Source organism: Electrona antarctica (genome assembly GCF_951216825.1).
Source record: "Electrona antarctica genome assembly, chromosome: 8".
NCBI lineage: Eukaryota > Metazoa > Chordata > Actinopteri > Myctophiformes > Myctophidae > Electrona > Electrona antarctica.
The window spans coordinates 11,564,221-11,590,985 of NC_136789.1; the positions used below are offsets into that span (position 1 = coordinate 11,564,221).

Consider the following 26,765-nt stretch of genomic DNA (forward strand, 5'->3'; position numbering starts at 1 on the left):
AATTTCCCTCAATGTCTAACATAAACATCTACATTTTGCTGATATATAGAAAGAATACAAAAGGCATAATATATTCCCTAATCAAATGTTTATTTGACCATTTGAGATACAGGGCCAGGCAATGGCATCTTTGTATGAGGAATAAAATGAAATGAAAACTGCAGCGTATTTTCTGTCACATCACATGTTTCTGTGGCTACCAAGGTAGACAACACTACATTCCCAGAAAACTGTCCAATCATAGAACCGCAGACTTTTTGAATAATTGTTAACTGTTAAGTTTAATTGAAGAATTTCTTAACAGCGATTAACTATTAAATAATAACATCCCTAGTATGCAGCTAGGAGTACCAAGACCGTAGGAGGACCTAATGCCAACAAGCATGGGACCGATTTCCTGTGGGGAAATTAATTACATTTAGATATAAGTTGTATTTGAGGTAGTTTATTATGATAATTATTACAATGATTATTATTCATTATTAAAACATAATGGCCAGACATGCCAAGTTGCCAACAAAACAGAAAGAGCATACACCCAAGGAATCAATTCATCATGAGTTATATACTACGGTAGTACCAATTCTCAAAACAGATCCATTATAGCCAAAGGGGGGAGACCAGGATTACTGCATGTTTTTGTGGGGGTACCTACCCTAGGGGACACGGGGAGAACATGCTAACTCCACACAGAAAGGCCCTTTCGCCAACCCCCACCTCGGGTATGGGCACTGATAGCACAGAGGAGGGAGCACACCCCCAGTGTCCCCAGCTGGACTCGAACCCAGGACCTTCTAGCTGTGAGGCGACAGCACTACCGACTGTGCCACCGTGCCCCCAGAGCCTACATTTCAATAGGACATTTAATTCAGATTGTTCAAATTCAAATGTCACACCTGCACTATTACAGTATACTACAGATTTCTGTTTACTTCCATTCCATTACTGTTTTTCTATTATGAAAGGTTTGAAATTGTGCATTGTGCCCGGGATGAATTACTAATGAATGAATAACCGACAAGTGAATAGTAGTAGATATAATGGTCTAATGATTACTGGAAACATTAACATAGTAATGTACTTTCGTACCATCATAGATATGCAAATGTCAGAAGAAATTGATAGTCTTGATCCAAGACTGACATGATGTAACATAGTCTTAATGGTAGTTTGACAATATATTTTTACTACGTACTACATACAGTACTACTATACAATACGTAGTAGTTTAATAACTGCTTTCACAATAAGTCCCCTGCCTGCCTTGATATATGAATCATGTATCCAAGCACTCCATCCATCGCTGCTTTGGCAAGCGACGCGGATGTTAGCTGACGCTAGCCTGCGGTAAAAAGCACCGGGTCACACGGGTGTATTCATGGACTGAACCGGAGAAGAGCTATAAACATGTTAAATAAAGACAATGCAGTCAATGATTGTGGCAACGACACCAATGTTATCCAGCGTTTATCAGCGGACCGTGCACTGCTCTGTGTCCTTGCGGGATAAATGTCACAGTATGATGCGCTGCTACTGTCTGTCAAGCAGCGGCCTCCTCCTGCCTTCACTTCAGATGCTGCTTGTTGGTTAACATTAGCCTGTCAGCTAGCAGCACAGCGAAACACGGCCATTCACTGTGAATGGATGGTGTTGGCACATACTTACTTTGTTTATAGTCTCAACGCTAAACTGCCGCAGAAGGTGCCGGGAGTATGCCTTGGTCGACTGGTTTTCTCTGAGGGGAAATGTTGGTTATTTCGGACTTGACGTTTTGCCGCAAAAGGAGAACTGTAGAAAGATGGAGAACGGGAGAATTCCAAGGTCTACAATGATGGTGCGTTCGGGTTACCCTCGGAAATTCCGTTTTACTTCCTAGTTTCTTGTGCAGTTTCATGACGTAGTGTCGTGGTCCCGCCGTCCGGTGGTCTGCCAGCCGTTGCCACACACTGTAAGTATGTGTAATTGATATTGGACTTTAAGTTATGAACTTTCATTTTCCTGCACAATTCCTAACGTGGTTAAATCACAGGAGTTGGTTTGAATAATGTTAGCTTCCTGACTTGAAGTGACTTCTCTTCTGCAACGTCGGACTCCTCGTAGTTTCTGATTTACCAGGGGACATAAACACACCATGTATTGAGAGAGGCAGGGTGCTGCCCTAATAACTTGTTTTGATTGGTGGGTCACTCACTGTGTGGCGACTGCTGCTGCCACGGAATGGATGTGGGCACTGGGTACCCACCTTTTCCATGGATGTTATGTATAATACTATTTACTTATAGGCCTACCTCCGACCTCAACTGGGCCCTTTGATGGATGTTAAGCATTTCTCTCATAAAGTCCTGACTTAAAATTGTTTTAAAGAACAAGAGTTGTAAATTCCATCACTTATGGGGGGTGGTCCTATGTGCTACAAAGGCTTGGGAGGGGCCGAGGGGCTCACCTGGTAAAAGCTTTACCACATAAAAAAGGCTATAGTCCTTCCCACAGCGGGCCAGGTTGGTTCAAATCTATCATTTTTTGCGCAGACGAAATGAAAGCCTGGGTATCGAGGATAGTTCAAATCTGACCCAAGGCTTTTTGCTGCATGTCACACCCTCTCTATCTCCTGCCCTTCCTGTCTCTTTGCTCACTGTTTCTATATGACAAATACAATCAGATTCAGAAGTCCCCCAAAACTTTATCCTAATAATAATAATAATGTTTTAGTCATGTAACCCCCAGACTGACTTTGGACAGAGGTACACTATCAATACAAAGAGGGGCCTCATCGATACAAGCTTCAAGCACACTCTGAGCATGGATACATTTAAAAAGTAAAAAGTATCAGGCATCTAGAAAGAAAATTGTAAAAAAAAAACATATTTGAACTGGGGACCCCTAATATAATCATATTTCACATTCCACTTTTTTGAGGGGCGCTAGCCCCTCCTATACACAGGTTTAATGTTTGTCTTTAGTTCAAAGTTTGTTTAGTAAACGCATTGACAATGAAGGGAAAATGTACGTCATATTGTCTCTTTATTGTTAATGGGGTTTAATGTTTGTGTTGGCACTGTTTGTTTTACATCACCTAATCAACATGAGTTAGACTTTAATATATTAGCGCCCCTCACTTCACACAGGTGTGATTTTATAGTTTGTTGATTACTTTTGATGCAGTAATGGTCTTTTTATTTTCTTCCTTCATTTTTGAGTGGTGCAACCACTCCAACAAACAGCAATGTCCGTGTTCAACTATGTCACAACTAACTATGTGACTATGTCACTATGAGCACGAGTAGTACCAATGAGTACCAAAAGTGGCGCTGTTGTGCCAGAAACAGAGAGAGAGAGATAGTGCTGCACTGCTGCCTGCTAATGAGAGACAGAGAGAGAGAGGGGGGGGGAGTTGCACCACTCAGTTCACACGGGTGTGATTTTTATGTATTAAAAAGGTGTTAAAAGTCCATAAATTGTTAATAAAAAAATCACACCCATGTGAAGTAAGTGGTGCAACTCCGTGTGGGGGTCCCCGGGGGGGGGGGGAGTTCCAGACCCACAGGAACGCACCCATGGTGCCGGCCCGATTCCGGCGAGCCGCCCCGCGTCCGAAACGGTTGAGAAATGACAGAGTTACTGTGTGGGGGTCCCTCTACTGTACTGTACTGTACTGTACTGTACTGTACTGTACTGTACTGTACTGTAACACCTGGAATCACCATATATACAGTTAATATGTGCGTGTGTGTTTGTGTGTGTGTTAGGTTGCGCACAGGTGGTGAAAAACAACCATGCTGTTTTCGTGCTTATACCCAGCCAGCCAGCTACCCAGCCAGCCAGCCAGCTACCCACACATACTCACTTAAGGAAGTGGTTTGCACCACTTAATAAAAATAAAATAAAAAATAAATCATGTGGGTAACTTGACCCACAGGTTGAGAACAGGGGGGGGGGGGGGGGGGGGGGGGGCTCTGGTGGAGGCTTAGCGACCCCCCCACCCCCACCCCCAAGCCCCCCTCCAATCGCTTGTTGAGAACCACTGCCCTAGCTCATTGGCTACATTGTTAGCCAATGGAGTACCCAGTATCGGTTAAACCCTTAGGTTAACTTAAACCAAGCTGAAGCTATAGTATTCTCTAGACTAGTGCCTGATACTTTTTTGTTTAAACTACAACAAGTATACAGTCAGAGGTTCCATCCAGAAATATGTTAAGGTCTGACAACCATTTCTGTCTTATTTTAAGGGTGTATTTCCTTACCGTTAATGCAATATGGCCAGCATCCACCCATTTTGGTCATGGTTGGTAAGGGATCTCTTTACATTTTGTGTAAAATGTCAAAGTACACCTGAAACCACAAGCCAGTCACATGCTATAGTTGACACTCTTCTCGTCAAACATGACATTGTCCACATTCTCCAGCTGGTACACAACATACCGAGTCCAACAGATACACCGTGACCGTGGCAAGGAGGCTGAGCATGGAGCCGATGACCAGAGCTGTGGCATATCTGTTATCCTTATCTACCACTATGCATGTATTGGAGGTGCTTGCCTGTTCAAGGCAGGACAATTTGTCACTTTTGTCACTAGCACTAGAAGACTGTAGGACTGTGTGTGTGTGTGTGGGGGGGGGGGGGGGGATTCTTGAATTCATCAATTCAAGAAATGTATGAATCAATAAAGTCTAATATAAATGTATAGGTATTTTGGGGATAAGACTCGGCATATCAACAGTAAACAGGTAGCCTATATGACCCAGTAGGCTACAAAGCCTATACAATACACGTTGATCAACAACATTACATGACATAAATTATTAGCAATTGATTGTGTAGGCTAGAAAACAGCAGATACTTTTCCATAATTATTTGCATGAATGTGCCAAAGCATTTGCAATTTGTTGAAAAATAATGGGGAATTGGTTATGATGCACATGTATATAATATAGCCTAGGTAGGTAATACATAACATTCACCAAAAATAGCCGATCTACAAGCTTGGGGTGCTAGCCCCTCCTATATACAGGTTTGTTTTTCCTTAAACAAACATTAAAAACAACATTGACATGGACAGAGTTTAATGTTTGTTTTGTCCATGTTTGTTTTGTCTGATAATTACGTCATAAAATATGTATATATAGCGCCCCTCACTTCACACGGGTGTGATTTTTATGTATTATGTGGTCTGTATTTTCCATAGGGGGGGGGTATTTTCACATTGGCTATACATCCCAAATGCATTTCTTCACAAATAATTTGGGTAGATATACTGTATTTCTTTCAGGAAATTAATAATTCAGCCATTATGAACTTAGTGAGAGTACAATCCATAGACATACCGTAGGTAGTGGTACGCAATCCAGCTCCAGCAGATGGTGGTAACTAACTGGTAATGCAACACTTTAATGGATTGCAACCGACCATATAAAGCCTAATTTATGCTCCGTCGCACGACGGTGCCGCGCGCAGACATTAGCAAACGTACAAGCCCTCAGCGCGTCGCATCCGCCACGCGATATAGGCTTGTAGCTTCGCACCAAGCTCGACGCGACACCGACGTGCGACGAAGTATACATCGCGCGTAGCCCCCACCCTCCCCCACAGAAAAACTCAACAGAAGACAAACTAGAAGAAAGAGGCGCATAATATATATAAGGCGGAAGTTGACGAACACAAACAACATTGCAGTCGTGTTCTCTTGCGCGGCTTTGGTTGGCTTCTGTCTGTGCCTTTAATTGAATCATTCAATCAAATCATCTGTATGCAATTGAACGGGTGTTTTTTCTGCAGTCAAGGTAAGATAAATAATGCAACATGTGAATAGTCGTACTAACATCGTGACACGCAAACCTCAGACGAAGCAATTACGTGTTACATCACTATGTTAATTAGTTTAATAAGTGAGTCAGTCCGTAGCCGCTGTACGTCTTGTTTATTTATTTATTTTTATGTCACTGTTCGCGTGCGTTCCCGGTGATGATTGGGGACAAATTACGTTACAGAACTTGCTTTCGTGCTAATGGTAGCTTTATAACTCAACCGTCTCTCTATAAAGTAAGACGCGAATAATGACGAGCTTTCTGTCGGAAATGCCAGCTAGACTCGGTACCGATGTTGCGCGGTTGCGCCGAATTTGGTGACCTATTTCATTTCTTTGACGCTAGAGAGTGCTGCTGTTACTGAACTGAACATGGACTTGGACACATATTCCTTGCGATGTGAGAAAACTAACAGCATTTTAATGATTGCGCAAATGTATAAGTACAACACACCCATTCATTTTCAGGGGGTGATTTGAGGAATAACCTGATCTGGCGGAGTCAGGTTACAGGAGGAATACCTTAGAGCAGGGGTGCCCAAAAGGTAGATTGTGATCTACCAGTAGATCACAAAGGCTGTGCAGGTAGATCACATGGCATGCCCCTACATGTATATAATCTATCACTTGAATTAAGGTGACTTGATTGATTGATTGACATAAAAATGGCCTGTCAGATCAAATGTTGCACACAAACGTCAGTAGCATTACAAAGTTTATATACCAAAAAAAACAACCAATTACATTTTCACAGTATAATGTAACATCAGCGCCACTATTCCAAAGGTACTTTTTTCAACCAGTTTTTCAGCAATGAGATGAACATTTTTTTGGGTGGGTAGATCTCGTTTAGCTGGGCATTTTGAAAGTAGCTCTCAAGTCAAAAAAGTGTGGGCGCCCCTGCCTTAGAGTATAAAGTCTAAGAGGAATACCAGTTAATTCGATTAAATTGCGAAACAGTGACCTCTGGGGTCACATAATTAGATAAGGACATATACCGGTGTAACAATCGTATTCCGCGGTGCAGCAGGACTTCCCAAAAACTACTCTCATTTATTTCTGTTAGTAAGATGAGTACCGACTACTAGAAGCCTGTAGTACTAATGACTTGGTAGCAAGCTAAATTTATACCGACCAGCGTTAGCAGTAATACAGACGACCGGCAGTTTTCACTTCCATACATGTATTTCTGTCTAGAGTCTTTCTATTAGGCTAATGCAGTCTATGCCTGGTGACATAAGCTCACATTGGCTCAGCACTGGGTTCTATGTTTTAATAGTCACACGATATGTAGCCTGATTGATGCTTTGACACTGCTGCTGTCCCACAAACCTGGAGATATATGTGATGTCGGAAAGGTCAATCAGATTTGTATTATTTTATTTTATTATGGGATAGGATTATCTTTCAACGTTAGCAAAATAACATTTAAATTAAATGATGATAACGATATTAGTCAATAATGATCACTGCGATAAAAGCTTTGTTACATGGTAACATTGGTGGGGACGTGGGGTGTACTTAAAAAAATAATCATTTTAGAATCTTTGAAAATACTAATAGCAGACAGATCTACAAGCGCTCTACAAGCTTGTTGTGAGGTTAAAGTGTTACAAAGTGGTTGAGGACCCCCTGGAAACTCCCTCAACTTTGAGAACCGTATGGGATAAAATAAAACAGTTTACCGAGTCTCCTCTTATCCCTAGTACCATACATGCCCTACTAGTCTCCATGTCCAGTGAGCTAAATGTGCCCATGGGCTCCCCAGCCCCCGGCGGAGGATCGGAGAGGATGCAGGATGGCGGCGGGATGGACTACCGGGACTGGGTCCGTCGTAGCTACTTGGAGCTGGTCAGCTCCAACCACCACTCTGTCCAGGCCCTGTCCTGGAGGAAGCTCTACCTGAGCAGAGCCAAGCTGAAGGCCTCCAGCCGGACATCGGCTCTCCTTTCTGGCTTTGCAATGGTGGGTCATATGACACAACACGTTATGTCACTGTCTGTCAGTGGTGGAAAAAGTAGTCACAATTTTTACTTGGGTGAAAGTAGCAAATACTGCAATATAGAAATGCTCTGTTACAAGTAAGAGTCAGCTGTACCAATTGGCTATATGCACACAGAATGGGTTGCGCACGGTTATCCGACATGCGGAAACAACGATCCTATTACTTCCTACTTCCGGGTGCTTCCCTACTTCCTTCACAGGTGTTACTGATCATACTAATTAAGGTTCTGTTCTGTTTAGTGTGCAGTGGTTCTCAAACGTTTTAATTTCCAGGACCCCCATAACTTTGAGAGTGTACAAATGGAACCAAATGGACCCGTAAAATGAGAGTCTAGAAATGGACCCATTTGTACACTCTCAGAGTTACACAACCGACGCCCGTACGGGGCCATTTGGAACCAACTCAAGGACACATTTGAGACCCACTGGGTAGTGCAGTGTTTCCAGTGAGCCAACACGCACAATAGCAGCACCCTGACTCTGTCTGACCAGAATGGAACAGAGCCTTCATTAGTATCATCAGTAACACCTGTGAAGGAAGTAGGGAAGGGGCCCAAGTTCTTTCCAAAATGGCGTGTGTGCATAGAGCCCATTGTAGTTGGCATTGGCATCAAAACTTACTTAAGAGGAGACTGGAGTCGAGTGCTGTGTTAAACTCTCGTAAACACATGAGTAATGCTCTGTTTAGTCTCAATGGTGTGTTCGTTCTATGTAAACGGCACTCACCACAGTCGCGAGCAGGACCAGCGCTCTGCACCTGGCAAGGCTTGAAATGTATCTTGGTAGCAGATATTCTCAACTCAAAAGGTTAAAGAGAATTGTTACCACTGATGCTCCAAAGGAGCACCAATTATTATTTGTATTATTGATAAAAGACGTTGAAAGTAGGTCTGGATAATATATGAAATGACAAGGGCTTGCAATTTGAAATGACTGATGAAGGCTGTGGCCACAGCCGCCACACACTTGGCTGAGGCGAGTGATGAAGTTATCCAGGATATACTTTCCAGGAGCATGAAAATATTCAGATCTTGGCATGCTAGTAAATTTGGGATGAGCTGAATGGAACCGTAAATGTAGGATGGATGTAATTGAAGACCCCTGCAGGTGTAACTGTTAAAATTACTTATGAAGTCATAATTGACGACCTGTTGTGCACAGATTCATCTTGAAAGACAATGATGGCCAATGGGGAAACTCTGTCAGACAGTCAGTCAGTTGGCAACATTCGCATTTATACGACTGGGGCCTGTGCCCACTGTTGTTGTCCAGCCAAAATTAAATTACTGGACCTCAGATGGAATAGGGTTTATGTTAGATTAAATGCATCTGCAATTTAGAGAAACATAGCGGCAGTGAGTGGTGTTTATTATTCATGGGAATAATGCAATTGTTGAAACCATGTTTTGCTTGAAGGAAATGAGTGAGAAACTGAACTGGACCTTGGCAGGAAAATCAGTTCCCTCACTGCCATAATGATATAAATAGCATAATGGTCCTTGGCAGGAAATAAATGTTGACATGAATGCTCTAACGGTATGCCTCCCGCTGGGACTCTTTACTGTGGCTTGTTTGGTGTGGCAGAGGCAGATGCCTGCTGTAACAGTATTGTGTTCTTAGTTGCATGGTGAACTCCTGACAGTAAACTAAATTCCAAATAGTTAAATGAGTTAAATGAACACACTGGATTTTGTACCGTGCTGTGCAGCCACGCCACAGTGCTGATGTCTGTCGGTCTGCTGTCTGTTCCCAGGTGGCCATGGTGGAGGTGCAGCTGGAGATGGACTATCCCTATCCCCGCGTGCTCCTCGTTGCCTTCAGTGTGTGCACCACCGTGCTGGTGGCCGTGCACCTCTTTGCCCTGCTCATCAGCACGTGCATCCTGCCCCACGTGGAGGCCGTCAGCAACATCCACAACCTCAACTCAGTCAGCGAGTCGCCGCACGAGCGCATGCACCACTACATCGAGCTGGCCTGGGGCTTCTCCACGGCCCTGGGAATCCTGCTGTTCCTGGCCGAGGTGGTGCTCGTCCTCTGGATCAAGTTACTGCCGGTGGACTCGGGCTATCGGCAGCAGCAGCAGCTGCGGCCGACTGCCGCCCCGCCGCAGCACACCGGCCATCAGGCGGCGCTCACCTCCACCATCATCATGGTGCCGGTGGGCGTGATCTTCGTGGTGTTCACCATCCACTTCTACCGCACACTGGTGCTCCACAAGACGGAGCGCCACCACCAAGAGATTGAGGAGCTGCACAAGATCAAAGTGCAGCTGGACGGTCAGGAGAGAGGCCTACATGCCGTCTGAGGGCAACGGGGTCTTTATGGAACCCACACTGACTGACCAGCTGATTTTGTATCCCATGTTTATCAAGCCATCTCCTTTTTTTTGGATCAGTTCCTGTCATTGTTAATGCCTTCCTTGGACTCTCAAGCGGAGCGCTCCGGAGCTCATCATGTTACAGTCAAGAGGTCAATAAGCTGGAAATCACTAATTTATTGAGGTCAGAATGTATGATTCTTTGGACTGTGTTTTATGTCGTTTAGGATTTATGTTAATACTAATTTAATATTAAATTAGTATTATTGTTTTCCAGGTGTGCATTTTGCATTGAGGAAGTGGTGAAGACCTGAGTGAGACTGTTAAAACCACACTGTCTGGGCGTGGCCCTATTCAGGTCTTTATGACAAGCCAAAATTTACTGGTTTTTGAGCTTGCCAGACTCTTTAAGTTTACACAATCAGTGAGGAGCACTTTATCCTTGTTTTTTGTTTTGAGAGAGAGAGAGAGATGTAGCATTTTTATACTCGTCCCACAGGAGCCTTAAAATATTTGTATTTATAATGTTTGCCTTCTTGAAACAGTTTGCGTCAAATACTGTGGTTGTGTTGGGGGACTCGAGCATATTTTCAAAGACTGCTTTTACTGTATACAGTATATTCAAGTTTGTGCCAGTGGTTTAACAAGTCATTACAGGTCCAGAATCCAGATCATACTGCCATACAATGTGGAAAGGTGTCTTTCAGTCTGTTAGGGCTCTTGTTTTTGTCCATTTCACACACAAAAACAAACTCCAAACTTTGTAGCATGAGGCGGATTGTCCATCCTTTATGATATGCAATAACATGTGGTTGATATCACATAGTATAGATCAGATAGATAGATATCTATTGTCATTCAGCGGATGCATAAGAGAACGAAATGTCGTTTCACTGGCTTCCAATGTGCTAGTTAAAATAATTACTAAAATCCACTTATAAAAACAAATAAACACCATCAGTTCATAGGAGACAGACAATGCACAACAGGAGTCCTTATAGCAGCATATAGGGATAAAGGTTAGGGAATATTGCAATGGCTTAGAAAATCTCGCTGTTTTACTCCCGATGCTTCGACACTCTTCAATATGGGCAGCAGAACTTCACTATGGGCAGCAGGTTGTAGTTACTATTCTGGGACAAAGCAGTGGTGGATGAGTTTTTCTTCCAGTGACACATTTTAGGCATAGATGTCAATACAGTTCCAAAACGGGCTACGTCTGCCTTAGATTTTGATGGAGAACATTTAGATGGAGAACGAGTCTGTGCCCTTGACTCTTGACACAGTTTAGTCGGGGTGGAGTGCGCTTCCTTGTTCAGCTGTTGTACTGGGACAGGTAGCCGCTGTCCTCATCCAGGCTAAACGGCTCCCTATTGTTTTTTTCTTTGTCGTTGATTGGCCCACTGTTGTTAGAAAATGATTCAGTAGTCACATGCATGGGTGTGAACTGGGGTTTGTTTGGCTGAGATGTGTTCTTTCAATGGGGAGGTTTTGGTGTTTAGAATTTGCTTAGGGTCTAAGTTTTTCTCCATGTTAGGGTTACCTTTCTAGATCATAGACATAGGGCTTCTGTATTTGTTTTCTCTTGCCAATAATTCTCCTCTGAATTGATAAGTTCCGGGAAAAGACATGCTGTGATTGGCCAGTAGTTACTTTGAGTGGCAGCGTGCCTTCCACCTTCCCTGCGATACAGGTTGTGCCAATGAACCGCAGCTGTGAATGAGGCATCTAGATTTGTATATCTACTAGACCGGTGCCCGGCTGTAGAGCAGTAGAGTTAGAGTCGGTAACGATGGAAGTTGGAGATACATGCCCCTGCATGGCTATGCAATACTCGTTACCCGTGTCAGAGTACCCGTTCCACCCATCTGTCTGTGTCCCTTTATTCCTATATATGGAGTTCTGTGTCAGGCATGCCCAAATATGAAGTGTTATAATGTCAGAACAGGCCAGCTCCATATATGGAGATATAGGGGTGATCAGGTCCAGAGCCCAGGCAGAGGCCTTTTGTGGCGGTTCTGGACAACTGTGGGTCCGACCGACTCGTCACCGGGCACTGCACCCCCTGTGGGAGTGTGGAACGCGTGTGTCGAATGGGGTCGGTGGGGCGAACGGTTCTCAAGTTACGGGGATTACAGACGTACGTACAGAGACAGTGCATTTATAGATAGATAGATGGTATATGGCCCATTGGGGGATTGTGTCCTTGTTGCTGCACATGACTCCTACTGGGTTGCCTGTTCAGCAGATGGGCGAGAGAGCACAACAAACGTCACTCTGCGCAGGTGAAAAGAAACAGCTTGTGTCTCCATGTGTATCTACACCTACCCAGGACAACACGGGCACTGGCAGACAGAGACATGGGAGGGGGTGGCAATGGCTAAATTAGGAAGAACATGGAAAACGGTAAATGATCTGTTATCTTTGCACTTGAACATTTTGGACAGCTACATGATCATAAGAGAAAGAAAAGGTCCATGTGTGTGTGCAGAGCAAAAATACCAGTCTTCAGTGTCTTGTCCATATACAGTAGTTGGTGAGCTTTTGAGTTCCTATGTAGAGTGGACTTCCTCTTTTACCTTGCAGGGGGGTGCATACTTAGTTTAGACTAGTCATTGGTTAGACATGGGTTAAGTTTAGGTTTAGGTGTGCTGCCCCGTGGGAGGTTAGGTTTAGGGTGAGGCACCCCCTTGCAGGAACTGCAGGTTCTTATTCTTTTTTTTACAGTGAAATTTGGAAGCAAAAACAATTTAATGGACATTATGTTTTATGTATGAATATCTTGCAATGTTTTGACCTCATCCAATTGGAAACAATAACATTGGTAGGGGATTGTACAGCCACTGCATAGCTGATGTTGGGTGGTACTAAGAATAAAGTACCAAAAACATAGATCCTCCTTGCTTGGCCCTCCACACTTGGACTGCCTGGGATTTGCATTTTGTATGAGCTACTAACCGATATACATGTACATAGACATTGTATTTCCAGTAGTTTGGTTATATGAACAGTCAATCCACAGTACGCTAGGAGACCATACATAGCATAGTATAGGTAATATGCATGTGTGTGTGTGTGTGTCAATAATCGGTTTATATTTCAGCAGGTAACTTTGAATAGTGATTATTCCCTCATCAGCAGAAATGAAAATATATTGTTTTTCACTCTAACCACTGCCAAGATTTCTCATCCCCTTTAGCCATTAACCAGGTTATCTGTCTGTTTGCCATTGCCAGTGCAGTGGCACAATCCAAAACAACTCAACTTTGTTGGCAAACTTCCAGGTTTATCTTGTCTTGTTTTCTTCATGCCGGAACCTGTTGGCCAATGTGTATGCTTATGTAGTCACTGAAAAGTGATTATAATATTCCAATAGCGTGTTGACTTAAAGACTTAATCTAAATATGTTTATTGTGACATTGTTACATAAAAAAACTGTAGCTGCTTGGTCAAAAAATAAATGGGTTTTGACTTGAATATGAACTTTATGAAGTCACTTAATGGCACAGTTGAATTGGAACTCCCCATAGTACAATAACCCCCTGCTGCTCTAGGTTGTGGTTAGCAATAGCAACATAACATTTTCAGTTGCAATTGTGTGTGTGAAGCTTTTTGCTAGTCGCCAACCACCTTGTTTTAGAAGCAATGAGAGAGATGAATACATGAGAGGTCATGGTATATTATGACTTGGGATGTTAATATTAACTGAAAATAATAATTAGTATTATGGATTAGGAAGTAGGCAAGCTGTGCATTTGAAAACAATATATTTTTTTACCAGAAAAGTCATGTTTTGCAATGAAATAATAATCTGAAACAATATTTTAGCTTTGCATCGATCAAAAGGTTGATGACTGAGGCAAATGTGCATGTTACACTAAACATGGCAGATCTTGTACATTGTGACAGTAAAACACGTTTAAGAAATTCCTACTGACCAAAGTGGTGGATGCCCTGATGGTCTCCAAAATTCAACTACATTTATAGAAAATAGTAAATGGCGTAAGCGTTACTGGTGTTTAACACCTATAACCATGATATAGACAATATACCACAGCTTTTCATGTATTATTATTCATGTATGTTTGTGAACACCTTTGAAACCTTCAAGTTTTGTTTGCGAGCTTCAGTGCCAATGACGAAATGTAAGAGCATGTCATAACATTCCAAACGAGATTAATGACCAAAATGTTGTCCAGTTCTTTTCCTCTTGGATTTCAGAAAAGACAAAAGTGCACTCGTTTTAGTTCTGCAATAAATGTTGGATTTGTTATCTTGTATATTCTGTGTAATACATACCGGTAGGTCAAATCTGTTTTAACATGAAAACCACATCCAGTAAGAAGCAACTGTATTCTGCCGCATCCTGTAAGCAACTGTATTCTGCCAAAGGAAATGAAACAAAATTATAAACGATTAAACTTTACTGAACCTTGAACCTCCTGATCATTGGATAGCCTCAGCCTGTATCAATGGTCTGTATGCCACTCACAGATTGACATACAACATTTTTTAATATCCCACCTTGTGATCATTATGTTCTCATTATTAATCAAAGCTGATTCATGCTTTTGTCTTTTACACCTTAAAATCCATTTCTGTCCTTTTTCACTTGTCCCCTGTTGTCTTATCTTGAAGATTTTAACATAGCTTTTGCATTGGTGGCCCTAGCAACCACACACACACATCCCTGTAGTCTATGAATACGTAGGTTGGACATCACGTTTTTAAAAGGGAGCATCAGTGCAATGTTCTTATCTACAAACCTTGCTCAATAAACTGCCTGATTATCTCAGTTTACTGACATTTTGGACTTATTATTGATCTGAGGAAGGCTTCCTTTCAGTATTATGCCCCCACAGTCCACACACGGAATTGTCTACACATTGTTTTAAAATGGAACAATGTAATTTCACTTGATTGCTTCAAACAGCTTGGGAATAACACTTTGAAATCTGTCTATGCTCCATGAACTTTCTAACGTCTGTCATCTTTTGTATTTTTCACCTGAATAAAAATAAATTAACGATTAGACCATGGAGGTAAGAAATGCTGAACACTAGATGTGTTCAGCTCTTTCTTGTCCCAGTGAGCACCCTGCCTGCAGAATTTCCAGTGAGCTGGATGGAGCCTTCCTACATTCTTCTAATCACTTATTAACTTATTAACTTGTTATAACTTATTAACTTATAACTTATTAACTTATTAACCTTTATGTACTTATTTGCCCCCGAGGGGAAAAACTACCTTTCTACAAGCTTGCTTGTGCAGTAGTGTGTTGTGGCACAGGTGTGACACATTGATCAATCAAGGGATGACACCATGAACCTACATATACTGTCACATTCACTGATTGCTTCATGCCTGAAGAAGGTCTATGACCAAAAGCTTGCTATTTAAAAAAAAGATTTTGCAGAGGCTGCCTTTATTTTTCATCTGGGTTCCTTTTGGCTCCAGCAACCCACCCAAGTCTACTGGCAGATGAGCAGTGTTTTGGTCTGGTGGGACTCGGGATCGGGAGTCGAGCCCGCGGCACACTGCCAGACTGGGTTACCAGCCAAGGTGCCTGGACCATTGAGCCATGGCCCACACCCCGGAAATATACTTCTAATCAGTGTTTTCTTATTGGAAAAAATGTGCTGAAAATGATGAGCTATGATAAAAAGTTGTCAATGTCCCACCTACCTCAAAAACCCCTTTTTGGTATATGGCTCTGGCGAATATTAATTCACTAAGATTACATGAATAGACAAATTTGTCATGATCCTGACACATAGGGGTAAGTAGAAGAATAGGATTTGGGGGGTTGCTACCATTATATTCTTAAATATGACCCACATCATCCTCAAAAACACAAAAATATGGTGTCCGCTTAACTAATAACAAAGATGGTTATTTTCCAAAACATTATGGTGCTTCAATTTGAGCCCAAGCATTTCTATCTTGTAAATGACTCTTTGTTGCCAAAATTCTGAACTATACCTCAAATCGGTGAAAATTGTATAGTATCAGCTATACATTTGGAATGAATGAATGAATGAATAACTGAGTTTGAACTGACACATTATGGAATATTTCTTACTTTTCTTTCTCACATTTCAAGGACCCCCATAACCCTTACGGGTCTATTTGGTTCCATTTTGTACATTCAGAGTTGCACACCCATAAGGGGCCCTGGATATCAACAGCTCAGTGGCCTTGTGGTCAGAGCATTCGCTCTGAGACTGGGAGGTCGGGGTTCGATCCCTGGCCGGGTCATACCAAAGACTGCCAGTACCTCCCTGCTTGGCACTCAGCATCAAGGGTTGGATTGGGGTAAGTCCCTGCTACATACTAGTGTCATGTCCAGGGGGTGTACTTACTTGTACATCAAGCTGCCTCATACTACAGAAACAGGAGATAGGCTCCTGCCCTATGGGCCTCATGGCTCTGCAAGGCTTGCTTACATAACCCTTACAGGTCCAGTGTGTCCTGTGGTGCAGTCCTATATACCAACCTCACTGGTTGATCTCCTTGACACTGGAGAGCATGGACAAGAAGCCGACGAGATTTGTACACCAGCATGCCACGGGCACATGTGGCCACTTTAAGAATAGTTTCACTGAGATCCTTGACATAACATAGGTCTAGACACATTATTTGTTCATTTAAGTGATTTAAGTGAAGATATAGTGATATTGGTTATTTTGATAATGGAGCCACTCATTTGCATAAAAATGGTAGATGGGACACTTTGCCAACTTTTTAACATAGCTTATTCAAGTAAGAAATACTCTTTAATGTGGAGTCAGTTCAAACTCAGTTATTCATTCATTTATTCCAAATGTATAGGTGATACTGACCTGATACTGATACTTTGAGGTATAGTTCAGAATTTTGGCTACAGAAAGAGTCATTTTCAAGAGAGAAAGGTTATCTTGGGCTCAAATTGAAGCTTAGGGACATGGGAAGTTTTCTATATACAAGTGAGGCCGTGATATTCACCATATTGTGTTGGAAAATAACCATCTTTGTTATTGGTCAAGCGGACAGCATATCTTTTGTGTTTCCGTAGGTCATATTTAAAAATGTAATGGTAGCAAGCCCAAAAATCTTACCAAAAATCTTACTTACCCCTATGTGTGATACTCCATACCAATTTCAGACTTCCATGTCTATTTATGTAATTTTAGTGAATTAATATTCGCCTTTACACAATCTCGCCAGAGCCATTTGGCTTTTTTTTATGTAGGTGGGACATTTTGACAACTTTTTATCATAGCTCATCATTTTCAGCACATTTTTTCCAATAAGAAAAAGGTACAGGTGTCAGCCTCTCGCCCTCTCCACATCACAGCCCTCACTCAAATGAACCATCAACCATTCCCCTTTATGTGGGGGCACGGTGGCACAGTTGGTAGTGCTGTCGCCTCACAGCTAGAAGGTCCTGGGTTCGATTCCCACTCGGGACGCTGTGTCTCCTCCTCCGCATCATCGGTGCCCATACCCGAGGCGGGGTTGGCGAAAGGGCCTTTCTGTGTTGAGTTTGCATGTTCTCCCCGTGTCCCCTAGTAGGCACCACACCCCACTACACAGGCCTCAAGGCAGCTCCCCCAATAACAGCTCTGCACAAGCATGCACAAGCATTAGATTCCATGTCACAGCAGAATGTGCACATTCTGTGGGACTGAGAGAATCTACATGTTACCAGCATACAATACAGCATAAATACAATAAATGTGTATTGTTGAACATCATAAATACAATGAATGTGTATTGTTGAACATAGGCTGCTCTTTCACGGCATTTGTTTACATTTTCTCTAAAATAAACTTATTTTCCACAAGCAACATTGTGTGCCTGGAAGATAATGAGTCATGACTGATACAGAAAAGTAGGCATGATGGGGTAGGAATAGACTGAAAACAAGCACATGTAGGCAGATGTACTTCAACAGTCAGTGACATCCTGTATTGGGCACATGGTGTCAGAAACACATGCTTCACAGTTTAATCACTTATTTTATACTTGTCATTCAATGGTGTCATGTGGTGATAATAGCCAATCTACAAGCTCACAGTGCATTATGCGTTGCAATAGCATTTAATTAATGTTATTGTTATATGATATGTTATCATAAATGTTAATGTTAATGCCTATAACAATATGTCCAAAAGCAGGGACGCCAGCTGTTGGAAGTGGTTTAAGAATGATTAAGTACTGTACTTGTTATATGATTACATTCAGATACTGGGATGTGGGTCAAGCCTTGTGCATGTTCCAAGAACCGCATTACCAGTGTCCCATTGGCAGTCAAGCTCCTTGACTGTGAAATCCATTATGTGGGAACAATCAGACAGGAATCTTCCCAACTGCAACCTTTTGTAGGAGAAGGGCACATCTGTCTCTTTTGTCCTTCACCACAGAAGATTCAACTCTGGGACAAAAGCACCAGAACCCACATAGACTTCTAAAGGCTTGTAATAGTGGGGGCTTGATTCATTCACAGGAAAGTACAGGTTGAAATCAGGTGAAATGTGTGTGGCATTTCTGTATCCTGTGTGGGTGTATATGAGTTCTTGTGGAGGGTGGGGCGGTCATAATGCTAATGTGTGGATGGATGGGGTTTATAATTTGTATTTGTTTATCTGGGTGGGAGCATATAAAAAATGTGTATGTTTGCATATATTTCATTTTGTGTTTGTTTGTTTTCTTTTAACATGAAGCAGTGAATTCAATATGTGTGAAATGTGCTACTGATTTGACTTAAAAATCCAAGTTCAGACTGTGTTCCATTGATAAACATATCCGAGATTCTTGCTCTCAGCCACACTTTGAACATGGGTGTGGTTCACCTTTCCTTGGGCCGCCTTGCACGGAATCCTCTTCCCATCAACACTGTTGACGAATGGCGCTGCAGGAACCACCTGCAACCATACCATACTGTATGTGTGAATGACTAGTATCGTTAAAGGTTACTTTAGTAACCACTTTGTATAAATACATTTAACGAAATACCTCGTTTATGGGTAGGTTTCCTTCAAAACCTAGCTGCAGAACATTATTTGATGTGCTCCCAGGACAGAAAATTCTAGAACTTTTACTGTCCTGGGCTCTAGGGGTGACGTAGGAAGCCACGCCAATCCCGTATAAATACAAGCGTGGCTACGTCAGCCCTCATTCTCATTTCTTCTGCTTTAGAGAACAGAAGGGCGTTCCACGAAAGGTATTTCGTTCAATTTATTTATACAACCGTGGTTACTAAAGTAACCTTTAACGTTGTATTAAATAGAAATTTCATGAAATACCTTTCGTTTATGGGACTTTATGAACTCCCGTGACCTGAACTTCCAGTGGGTCCCAGGTAAACCTTTTGGGAGGGGCTCGGACCCTTTTGGGTCCAGAACCTAGTCCTTGTGGAGAGCAGGAGGCAGCGCTATGCTGCCCTGATGCTCTACTGAGCAGCGGCCCCCAAGACCGCGTGCGCTAGCGAAGGCGCTGCCACATCTAGGTTATAGTATGTGGCGAAAGTCGAGGGTGTAGACCAGCTTGCTGCTGTGCAGACTTCCTGAATGGAGACACCCTTGTAGAGTGCCCAGGAAGCTGCCACGCCTCTCGTGGAGTGGGCCCTCAGGGCTTGAGGGGAATCCACACCTTGGCTAGTGTAGGCCAGACGGATGGCTTCCACTATCCAGTTAGAGATAGTGACCGTCGTGACGGGCTTTCCTTTGGTCCTGGCACCCCAGGACACGAAGAGTTGGCTTCCTTGTCTGAAAGGAGCCAGTCTATCCGCGTATATGCGTAAGGCTCTGACTGGGCAAAGGCAGTTAAGCCTATTGTCTTCGTCAGAGGAGAACGGCAGGGGGTGGAAAGCCTGTAGGTTCACTGGCACACACACTGAGAGAGCATTTTTGTTAGAATCATCCATGGGGGGTGCAGGAGGCGGGGGAACAGGAATGAAGAAAAGTTGAATGAGGGCTGACGTAGCCACGCCTGTATTTATACGGGATAGGCGTGGCTTCCTACGTCACCCCTAGAGCCCAGGACAGTACAAGTTCTAGAATTTTCTGTCCTGGGAGCACATAAAATAATGTTCTGCAGCTAGGTTTTGAAGGAAACCTACCCATAAACGAAAGGTATTTCGTGAAATTTCTATTTAATACAACCACTGCCTACACCTGCAATTTTATCCAGCAATGCTATGGATTCCCTGTGTGGGAAAGCAGCTACAATGACTGAAGCGACAGTATCGTTTGTCTGGCTTCTTTTCCTCAGGCCTCGTCAAATTGTTTACACAAAGTGTAATGTGACCAATGGAGCTTAGAACCGGCTGCGTGATATACTGTTTACTGTGTCAGCAGACGCATTTGAATCCGTCTAAAATCCTTTAAGGATGGCCTAGATAGCATCCTGTGTACAGAATACACAATTCCACTCTTTGTATTTGACATTCAGAAATGTCAGTCAAACTGAGGAATTATTGGCCAATGACATAATATTGCACAAAGTCCCCCTCCTTAAGGGCCATCCATCAGAATGCCCATGAGCTAGATGCAATACACTCAAATGTCATTACACTCACTGGCTTTTCTCTCCTTTTATCGTGGAGTGACCGTGTTAAACTAGACAAGCCTAGTTCAACACGGCCATGAAGTTAGGAACAATGTCTGGCAAAAACTGAAACCTGTTCTGTTCTGTTCTGTTCTGTTCTGTTCTGTTCTGTTCTGTTCTGTTCTGTTCTGTTCTGTTCTGTTCTGTTCTGTTGGCAGCGGACTGGTGAACTGGCAGTTGAGTCATTCTTTAGAAAATGAATCAAAAAATCTAGATGTGAAGAACCTGATTATAACCTAGACATCTTGCAGTAAAATGTTATGGCTATCTTATCTGGATATATTACTTGCACTGACTTTGACTGAGATGGTATCATCATCAAATTGTTGGACCACCTCCTTGAGTGGTTTGGCACAGGCTGGCAGAGTGATCACATGCAGACATGCTGTCTTTTTTTAATCTGTTAAGCTCTTGGATACTGTCTGTGCTATTACTTGATATGAAATGCCAAAACATTACAACAGGTTGTGTGGTATAATGAAGATGCATACCTATATTCATGTTGTTTGTCACAAGGAAATGAGAAACCACCAAACCAGCACATCGCAGGTTGTTAGCACTAATGCACTCTGCATGAGCACACAATAGGCCTATGCTGTTCCTACTGTGCTTCAACAATGGTCTCATAAACATCTTCTAGGCAGGCTCCAGGATCAGGCAGAAATGATCTCTGTTATTAAAGGCTAAAGGGGGTTGCTCAAGGCAAGGTTAGCATTTAACCCCTGAGAGAATGGAGAGTAGCCTATCACTCCCTTTCATTTTTTATTTTATCTATTCATTGTCATTATTTATATTTACTTTTATCTATTAATTATTGTATCTATTAATTATTTTTTACCTTTATCAATTAATTGTTTTATCTATTATTATTTATCTATTAATTGTCATTTATATTTTTGAGTGGTGTAAACCACTCCTACAACTGGCTTTGTTAGTTTACGCGTCTGTCTGTCTGTCTGTCTGTGCTCAAAAAATGAGAACGGTTGCTATGGTCACCCAGTTCACACGGGTGTGATTTCATTACGTCAGACATTACGTCAGACCACAGCTGATCAGTCTATATAAGACCTTACACCACTCAGTTCACACGGGTGTGATTTTTTACTTTTATTAGACTTTATTTCACAAGTACAATGGAGAGAGATAGAGTAGGGGAGTGACATAGCACATAGCCTATCTCTGGCCAGTGGCCACTTGGCCAACAGTTTGAACCTGGATACCATCAGACTGTTGAATAAGCGCTGAGCACCACCTGTCCCCAGGTGCTAGGCTGTCCTGACAACTTACTTTTATACTTGTTCTGTGTATAAGCCTGCAGGTCTACTACTCCACTGCCGCTGCACTGTCTGGAACACGTACCTTGCACGCCCAACTAAGGAACTGTTTCTATATCCGTTATTTTTCTAGTGTTCTTGAAATTATGCACCTTATGCATAAAACATGAACTATATCTGCTGCTATTTTAACTGACTCAATCCAATTCCAACTTTATTTTAACCATACGCCATATGTATTTATTTATTCTATTCATATTAGGAATATTGAGACTCAAGTTATCCCCCCCCCCCCCCCCCCCCCAACCCCCCGAGGCTACCCCATTTCAATGTGACTGGAAAATCTGCCTTAAGCATGGGTAGTCATATTGGGTAAGGGAGGCCAAGGTTTCTCATCAGAGTTTGGGAGCAGCTCTGGGAGTCCAAAGTTCAATTTACACTTTGGGCGACAATTAAATGTCAAACAATAGCGTGGGTGGAGGAAATAATTAAAAAACAGTCCCGGCCAAGCAGGACCACTGTCCACTGCATGGTCTCTCGTGCAGGAGAGCTATAACCTGACTCCGCCAGATGGGGCAGCAGAGAGTACACTGGGTTCCCCAGTGTACTTATACCACAGGGGGGCACCCTTATCACTTATCACCAAGGAGACATATGTTTGATTGCATTTAGTTTGTGTGTGTCTGTGTGCGTGCGTGTGTGCATGTGCGTGTGAAGCAATTTGTTAAATGCACTGAGAATCAATTAAATTAAATTTAAAGCCTATAAATTGGGACCAAAGATATGTCTGTTAAGAGTGGGAAACCTGCCCGTTTACTTTTCAGGATTAAAAAAAAAGAAATACACACGAGCTCAAAACGCAGATGGAAGTATATCTGCTATGAGTAGATCTGCTATGATGAAGTAGGGCAGCAATTTCAACTGTAATATAGTTGATCTATTTGAAAAATATTCAGGTATTTAGTTCCATTGCCTGTGCACAAGAAATATAACACCGATTAGTGAATTCCCCGCCCCCCCACCCCCAAAATGTATGGTAAATACATTCACATTATTGTGAATTCATGCATTTGTTTGTATGCCAGCAGAGGGCAGTGCATCACATCAGGATCAAAACCTTCAAAAAACAACAAACACAATGATAAACATTATGCACAGTAAACAAAAATGTCAGTCCTCAGCTTTCTGCTGCCTTTATTTACAGTCATATATGAGAGATTCCATAGCTTGGAATGGTGCACCCCCCCCCCCCCCCCTTGAATTCTATACAGCTTTAGGAAATTATTACATGCCTTAACTTTTAAAGTTAGTGGCCATCATGTAATGTTAAAACTTTGACTAGTCCAACCAGAAACTGAAAATTAGTAGCACACACACACAACCTCTTAAAAGCAAAGATGAAAAACTGAAACATAAGCATTGTCCATTTGTGCCACACCAAATGTCATGGCACTCGTTGGGGGAAAAAAAGTTCATTAACTCCAGAAAGAGGCATTTAGACAATTACATGATTGTTTGGTTGGGGAATGTACAACAAAATTGAGGAGTGTTGATGGTGAAACAGCATAATGGTTAGTTTCTAGACCCTTACAAATGTCCTTTTCTCTCTTTTTTCATATTTAAAGTAACATACTGTCCAGACCGGCATAGGAACCCTGTTTTTGAACCCCTCCCGGAATGTGATCTGGTACACAAACACCCACCAGATGAGGGAAAACAATCAAAATTAGCAATTAATTTGAAATGTATGAAATACTCAGCAAAAATGAAGATATACAACACTTCTGGTACACTCAGAAAACTGTCAATGATATTAAATCAAAAACTACTAGGATAGATGCGAAGGCTGAGCACATCAATAAAAATCTAGTCATTGTGCAAACAAACCTACACTTAACTGACAGATGTGTTTATGTAAGAATCAAAGATACAATACATTGAGTGACTGTGAAACTGCATTTGGTTAAAGGACCGGCAGGCATCACACAGTAAGGCAACTGAACATCCCACTTCCCTGCCTGAGAACTTGATGAAAACAGTCCTGAACAGAACTTTCATCATCTCCTTTGTTCTCAAAAAGTCAGGGAAAAAGACTGAGAATGAGTCTGATTAATGAGCAAATGGTGTTTTGGCAGTTTCCTCCAAAGTAACCATCCACAAGGTCATTAGAAAGATGGTCATCTAGATTACAGGATGGATATGATACTGAAATCAGAAAGTGTCACAATGCCAAGTACGATTATAATACCACTGTAGTGTAGTGAAAACTACACTGTGGGCAAATGGCACAAAAGTGGCAATATAACTAGCTCTTTGATTTGGATTTGTTTTTTGTATATTAATGCCACAAACAAACACTGTTGGTCCATATGGACCTTATATTTTGAAAAAGAAAGTCGTAATAAAGGAGTGTTTACACAGAGTCCCTCTCTGTCCAGTGTCCAGCTGAAGTGTTCTCCTTGAAGACAGTCTCCACTATTTTTGAACAGCCTATTCAACACTTTCAACCTGGCATCCCTATTTTTGGGCATGTCTTTAGGAGCATAAATCTTGACAATTTGACAAAATAGCATAGCTACAAGCTCACACATCACGACACATTGAGCTTCTAGATTGGCTATTTTCACGTAACACTGTCATACAACAAAGTATAAATAGGTCTTAAGTGGTTAAAAGGTGAACCAAATGTAAGGCCAATGTTCGTTTATACCAAATGTATACTAGGTTGCACGGTAGTGTCTAACACCAGAAATAACTATCTACAAGCTCACTCATTTTCAATGCGAGACACGATTCGAAACAAAGTATAAATCAGGTTTTACTCTTTCAACTTCAGTAACAATGTAGATATTCAACACAGTGCACTCTTACATGACAGCCTAAAAGCTTAAAAAAGTGATCAAAAGTGAACTCTTACAGTGACAAGGGGACATGCAAGGCGCTGAAAGACAAATGAAAATGACAGGAGAGGAAACATCTATTTCACAGCCAACTCGGCTTATAAAGACTCAAAGGCAAATAGGAGAGGAAAGCTTATGGGTTGAATTTGTGAGCCTCTTTACAACATGTAGACTCTCACTTCATGGACCGTGTCATTTGTAGCCCACAAGAGGTTTTAATGTGGCTTCCCGGTGGGTAAATTGTGACGCACCCTGGCAGGCAGTAACGTGAGCCCTAAGAGCGCTCTTTGAGCCGTGTTACAGAGAGCCTTCAAATCCGGAAGCTTTCTCCCTTCCCGTCGATGTGGCGCATGCGCAGGTACACGTCAGTACCGATGCCCTGCATGGACTGAACGGACAAGGAACCGCACAAGTACTCCGCGTACGCCCTGGAGGTTGGTAGCCCGAAGCCGAACCTACAGAATCACAAAGACAAAAAGACACAGGGAGCGAGAGGATTTAGAGCATTACATTAAACACTTGACCCCAACGGTTCTATTTCAACAGAAGACACATCATGATATTTAGAATCTTTTAAATGCTTTACGAAGTGAATTCCGTTTTTAGACATCCAACATTTAATGTATGGTAGACATGAATATCAAGGCTACTTGTATCATCGGAACATACTGTACACTACAGAATAGCAAAGAAAATATATATTACATCTAAGAGGATGTGACCAAGTGGGAACATAGAGATTTCATGTACTATAGATCGCTAATGGTGTGCTGTGAGACAATTTCAGATCTGTCTTGGAGTTTTGTGACAGCCACACATTATTTATGCAAGACCTCATCTATAAATTCCCAAAACCTCTGTCTGTGTTTGTGAAGATAACAGCTGGGGAATTCGCTCAGACTAATGAGAACCAGAAAAGCCAGGGATGTCAGTATCCGTCTGCTTGTTTGCGGGTCTGTGGACACACCAAATCTGTGTTTGGCCACTTCTGGTTTAGGCACTTACTAACCACCTGAATGGCCCGTTTCACAAAACTTGGATGAACTAATCCAGGATTTAAGCCAAAACCAGGTTTTTTAAATCCTGGTCTGTACATCCTGGTTTATTCCATTCCACTAAAGCCAAGCGAGGCTTAGAATGGGTGGATTTATCGAGCCAGGATCATAAAGCCTGGCTGAATGCAGAACCTGGCTTTTCCTCTCTAGACCCATTCGGTGGAACACAGATTTACAGATCCTTCTTCTTCGTGGGGTATTATGGCAGTTGGCATCCTTAATAGTTGCATTACTGCCCCCTTCTGTATATCTCAGTATCTTTACTAATCTATTCCAGTTCCACTTACTGATACAAGGACTTAAGCTTCTAAAAAATGATTAACTACCCCAAAAATATAGTCTACATTTTACCAATACTCTTAACTTAAAACTTCATAATGAAATCGTCATAATAAATGTAACAGAATTCTTAATATTGTAAGCATAATGATATTGTAGCATCGTGATATTTGGCCATAACTCCCTCCTCTGAGGGAGCTACTAGTCCATGAGCCAGACAAGTTTTCATTACGAAATGAGTGGGCAAAACCATACCTATATTAAATTGTTTAGAAGGTCAATATAAGTAAATTAATATATGATAACACTTCCACAGGAGCAGCTTTTTCATATTTATCACACATTTTGTTATTTTCACCTATATACATGTGAATAGGATGAAAAAACTTAAGAACTAGTGATCACCATGAAACTTCCCTAGTAGGCCACATTGAAATGCTCTGATGTATGATTACATCTATCTAGAACACTCTAATATACACATTCATATTGATACAGATAGGAGTATTAAATAATTAATGCACAAAATCTCTGTACGTGCATAC

General features: G+C 42.0%; 3 protein-coding genes across 10 annotated transcripts in view; 1 reads left to right on the plus strand and 2 right to left on the minus strand.

Moving 5' to 3' along the window:
- ap2b1 (adaptor related protein complex 2 subunit beta 1) overlaps positions 1–1,874 on the minus strand; it is a 28,741-nt gene extending 26,867 nt beyond the window's left edge. For 3 of the 5 annotated variants that reach the window (XR_013790537.1, XR_013790538.1, XM_079507345.1), the window contains exon 1: positions 1,666–1,874. The gene's annotated coding sequence lies outside the window, so the exon portion shown is untranslated. The remainder of the gene's footprint in view (positions 1–1,665) is intronic. The other 2 variants (XR_013790539.1, XM_079507344.1) reach the window with 1 other exon arrangement.
- A 3,511-nt stretch (positions 1,875–5,385) lies between these two features.
- Positions 5,386–14,574, plus strand: orai2 (ORAI calcium release-activated calcium modulator 2). 4 transcript variants are annotated; one of them, XR_013790543.1, is made up of 4 exons: positions 5,392–5,778; positions 7,508–7,766; positions 9,559–13,630; positions 13,951–14,574. XR_013790543.1 is itself a non-coding variant. In XM_079507371.1 (3 exons), the coding sequence occupies exons 1-3, from the start codon at positions 5,745–5,747 to the stop codon at positions 10,108–10,110; spliced, it is 783 nt and encodes a 260-aa protein (XP_079363497.1). In that variant the 5' UTR covers positions 5,386–5,744; the 3' UTR covers positions 10,111–14,574. The 4 variants fall into 4 exon arrangements, 3 of the variants coding, with proteins under 3 accessions (XP_079363497.1, XP_079363496.1, XP_079363498.1); XM_079507371.1 differs by having other exon boundaries at positions 5,386–5,778; positions 7,570–7,766; positions 9,559–14,574; XM_079507370.1 differs by having other exon boundaries at positions 9,559–14,574.
- Positions 14,575–24,786: 10,212 nt separating this feature from the next.
- bckdk (branched chain ketoacid dehydrogenase kinase) overlaps positions 24,787–26,765 on the minus strand; it is a 31,340-nt gene continuing 29,361 nt past the window's right edge. The window contains exon 11 of the mRNA XM_079508434.1: positions 24,787–25,341. Within this exon, the coding sequence (XP_079364560.1) occupies positions 25,197–25,341 (145 nt within the window). The 3' untranslated portion in view covers positions 24,787–25,196. The remainder of the gene's footprint in view (positions 25,342–26,765) is intronic.

Bases quoted from the DNA above. Each gene is read 5' to 3' on its own strand.
- orai2 (XM_079507370.1), top strand. From the start codon at position 7,533: ATGTCCAGTGAGCTAAATGTGCCCATGGGCTCCCCAGCCCCCGGCGGA. The intron at 7,767-9,558 runs GTGGGTCATATG...GTCTGTTCCCAG, and splicing joins TCCTTTCTGGCTTTGCAATG to GTGGCCATGGTGGAGGTGCA.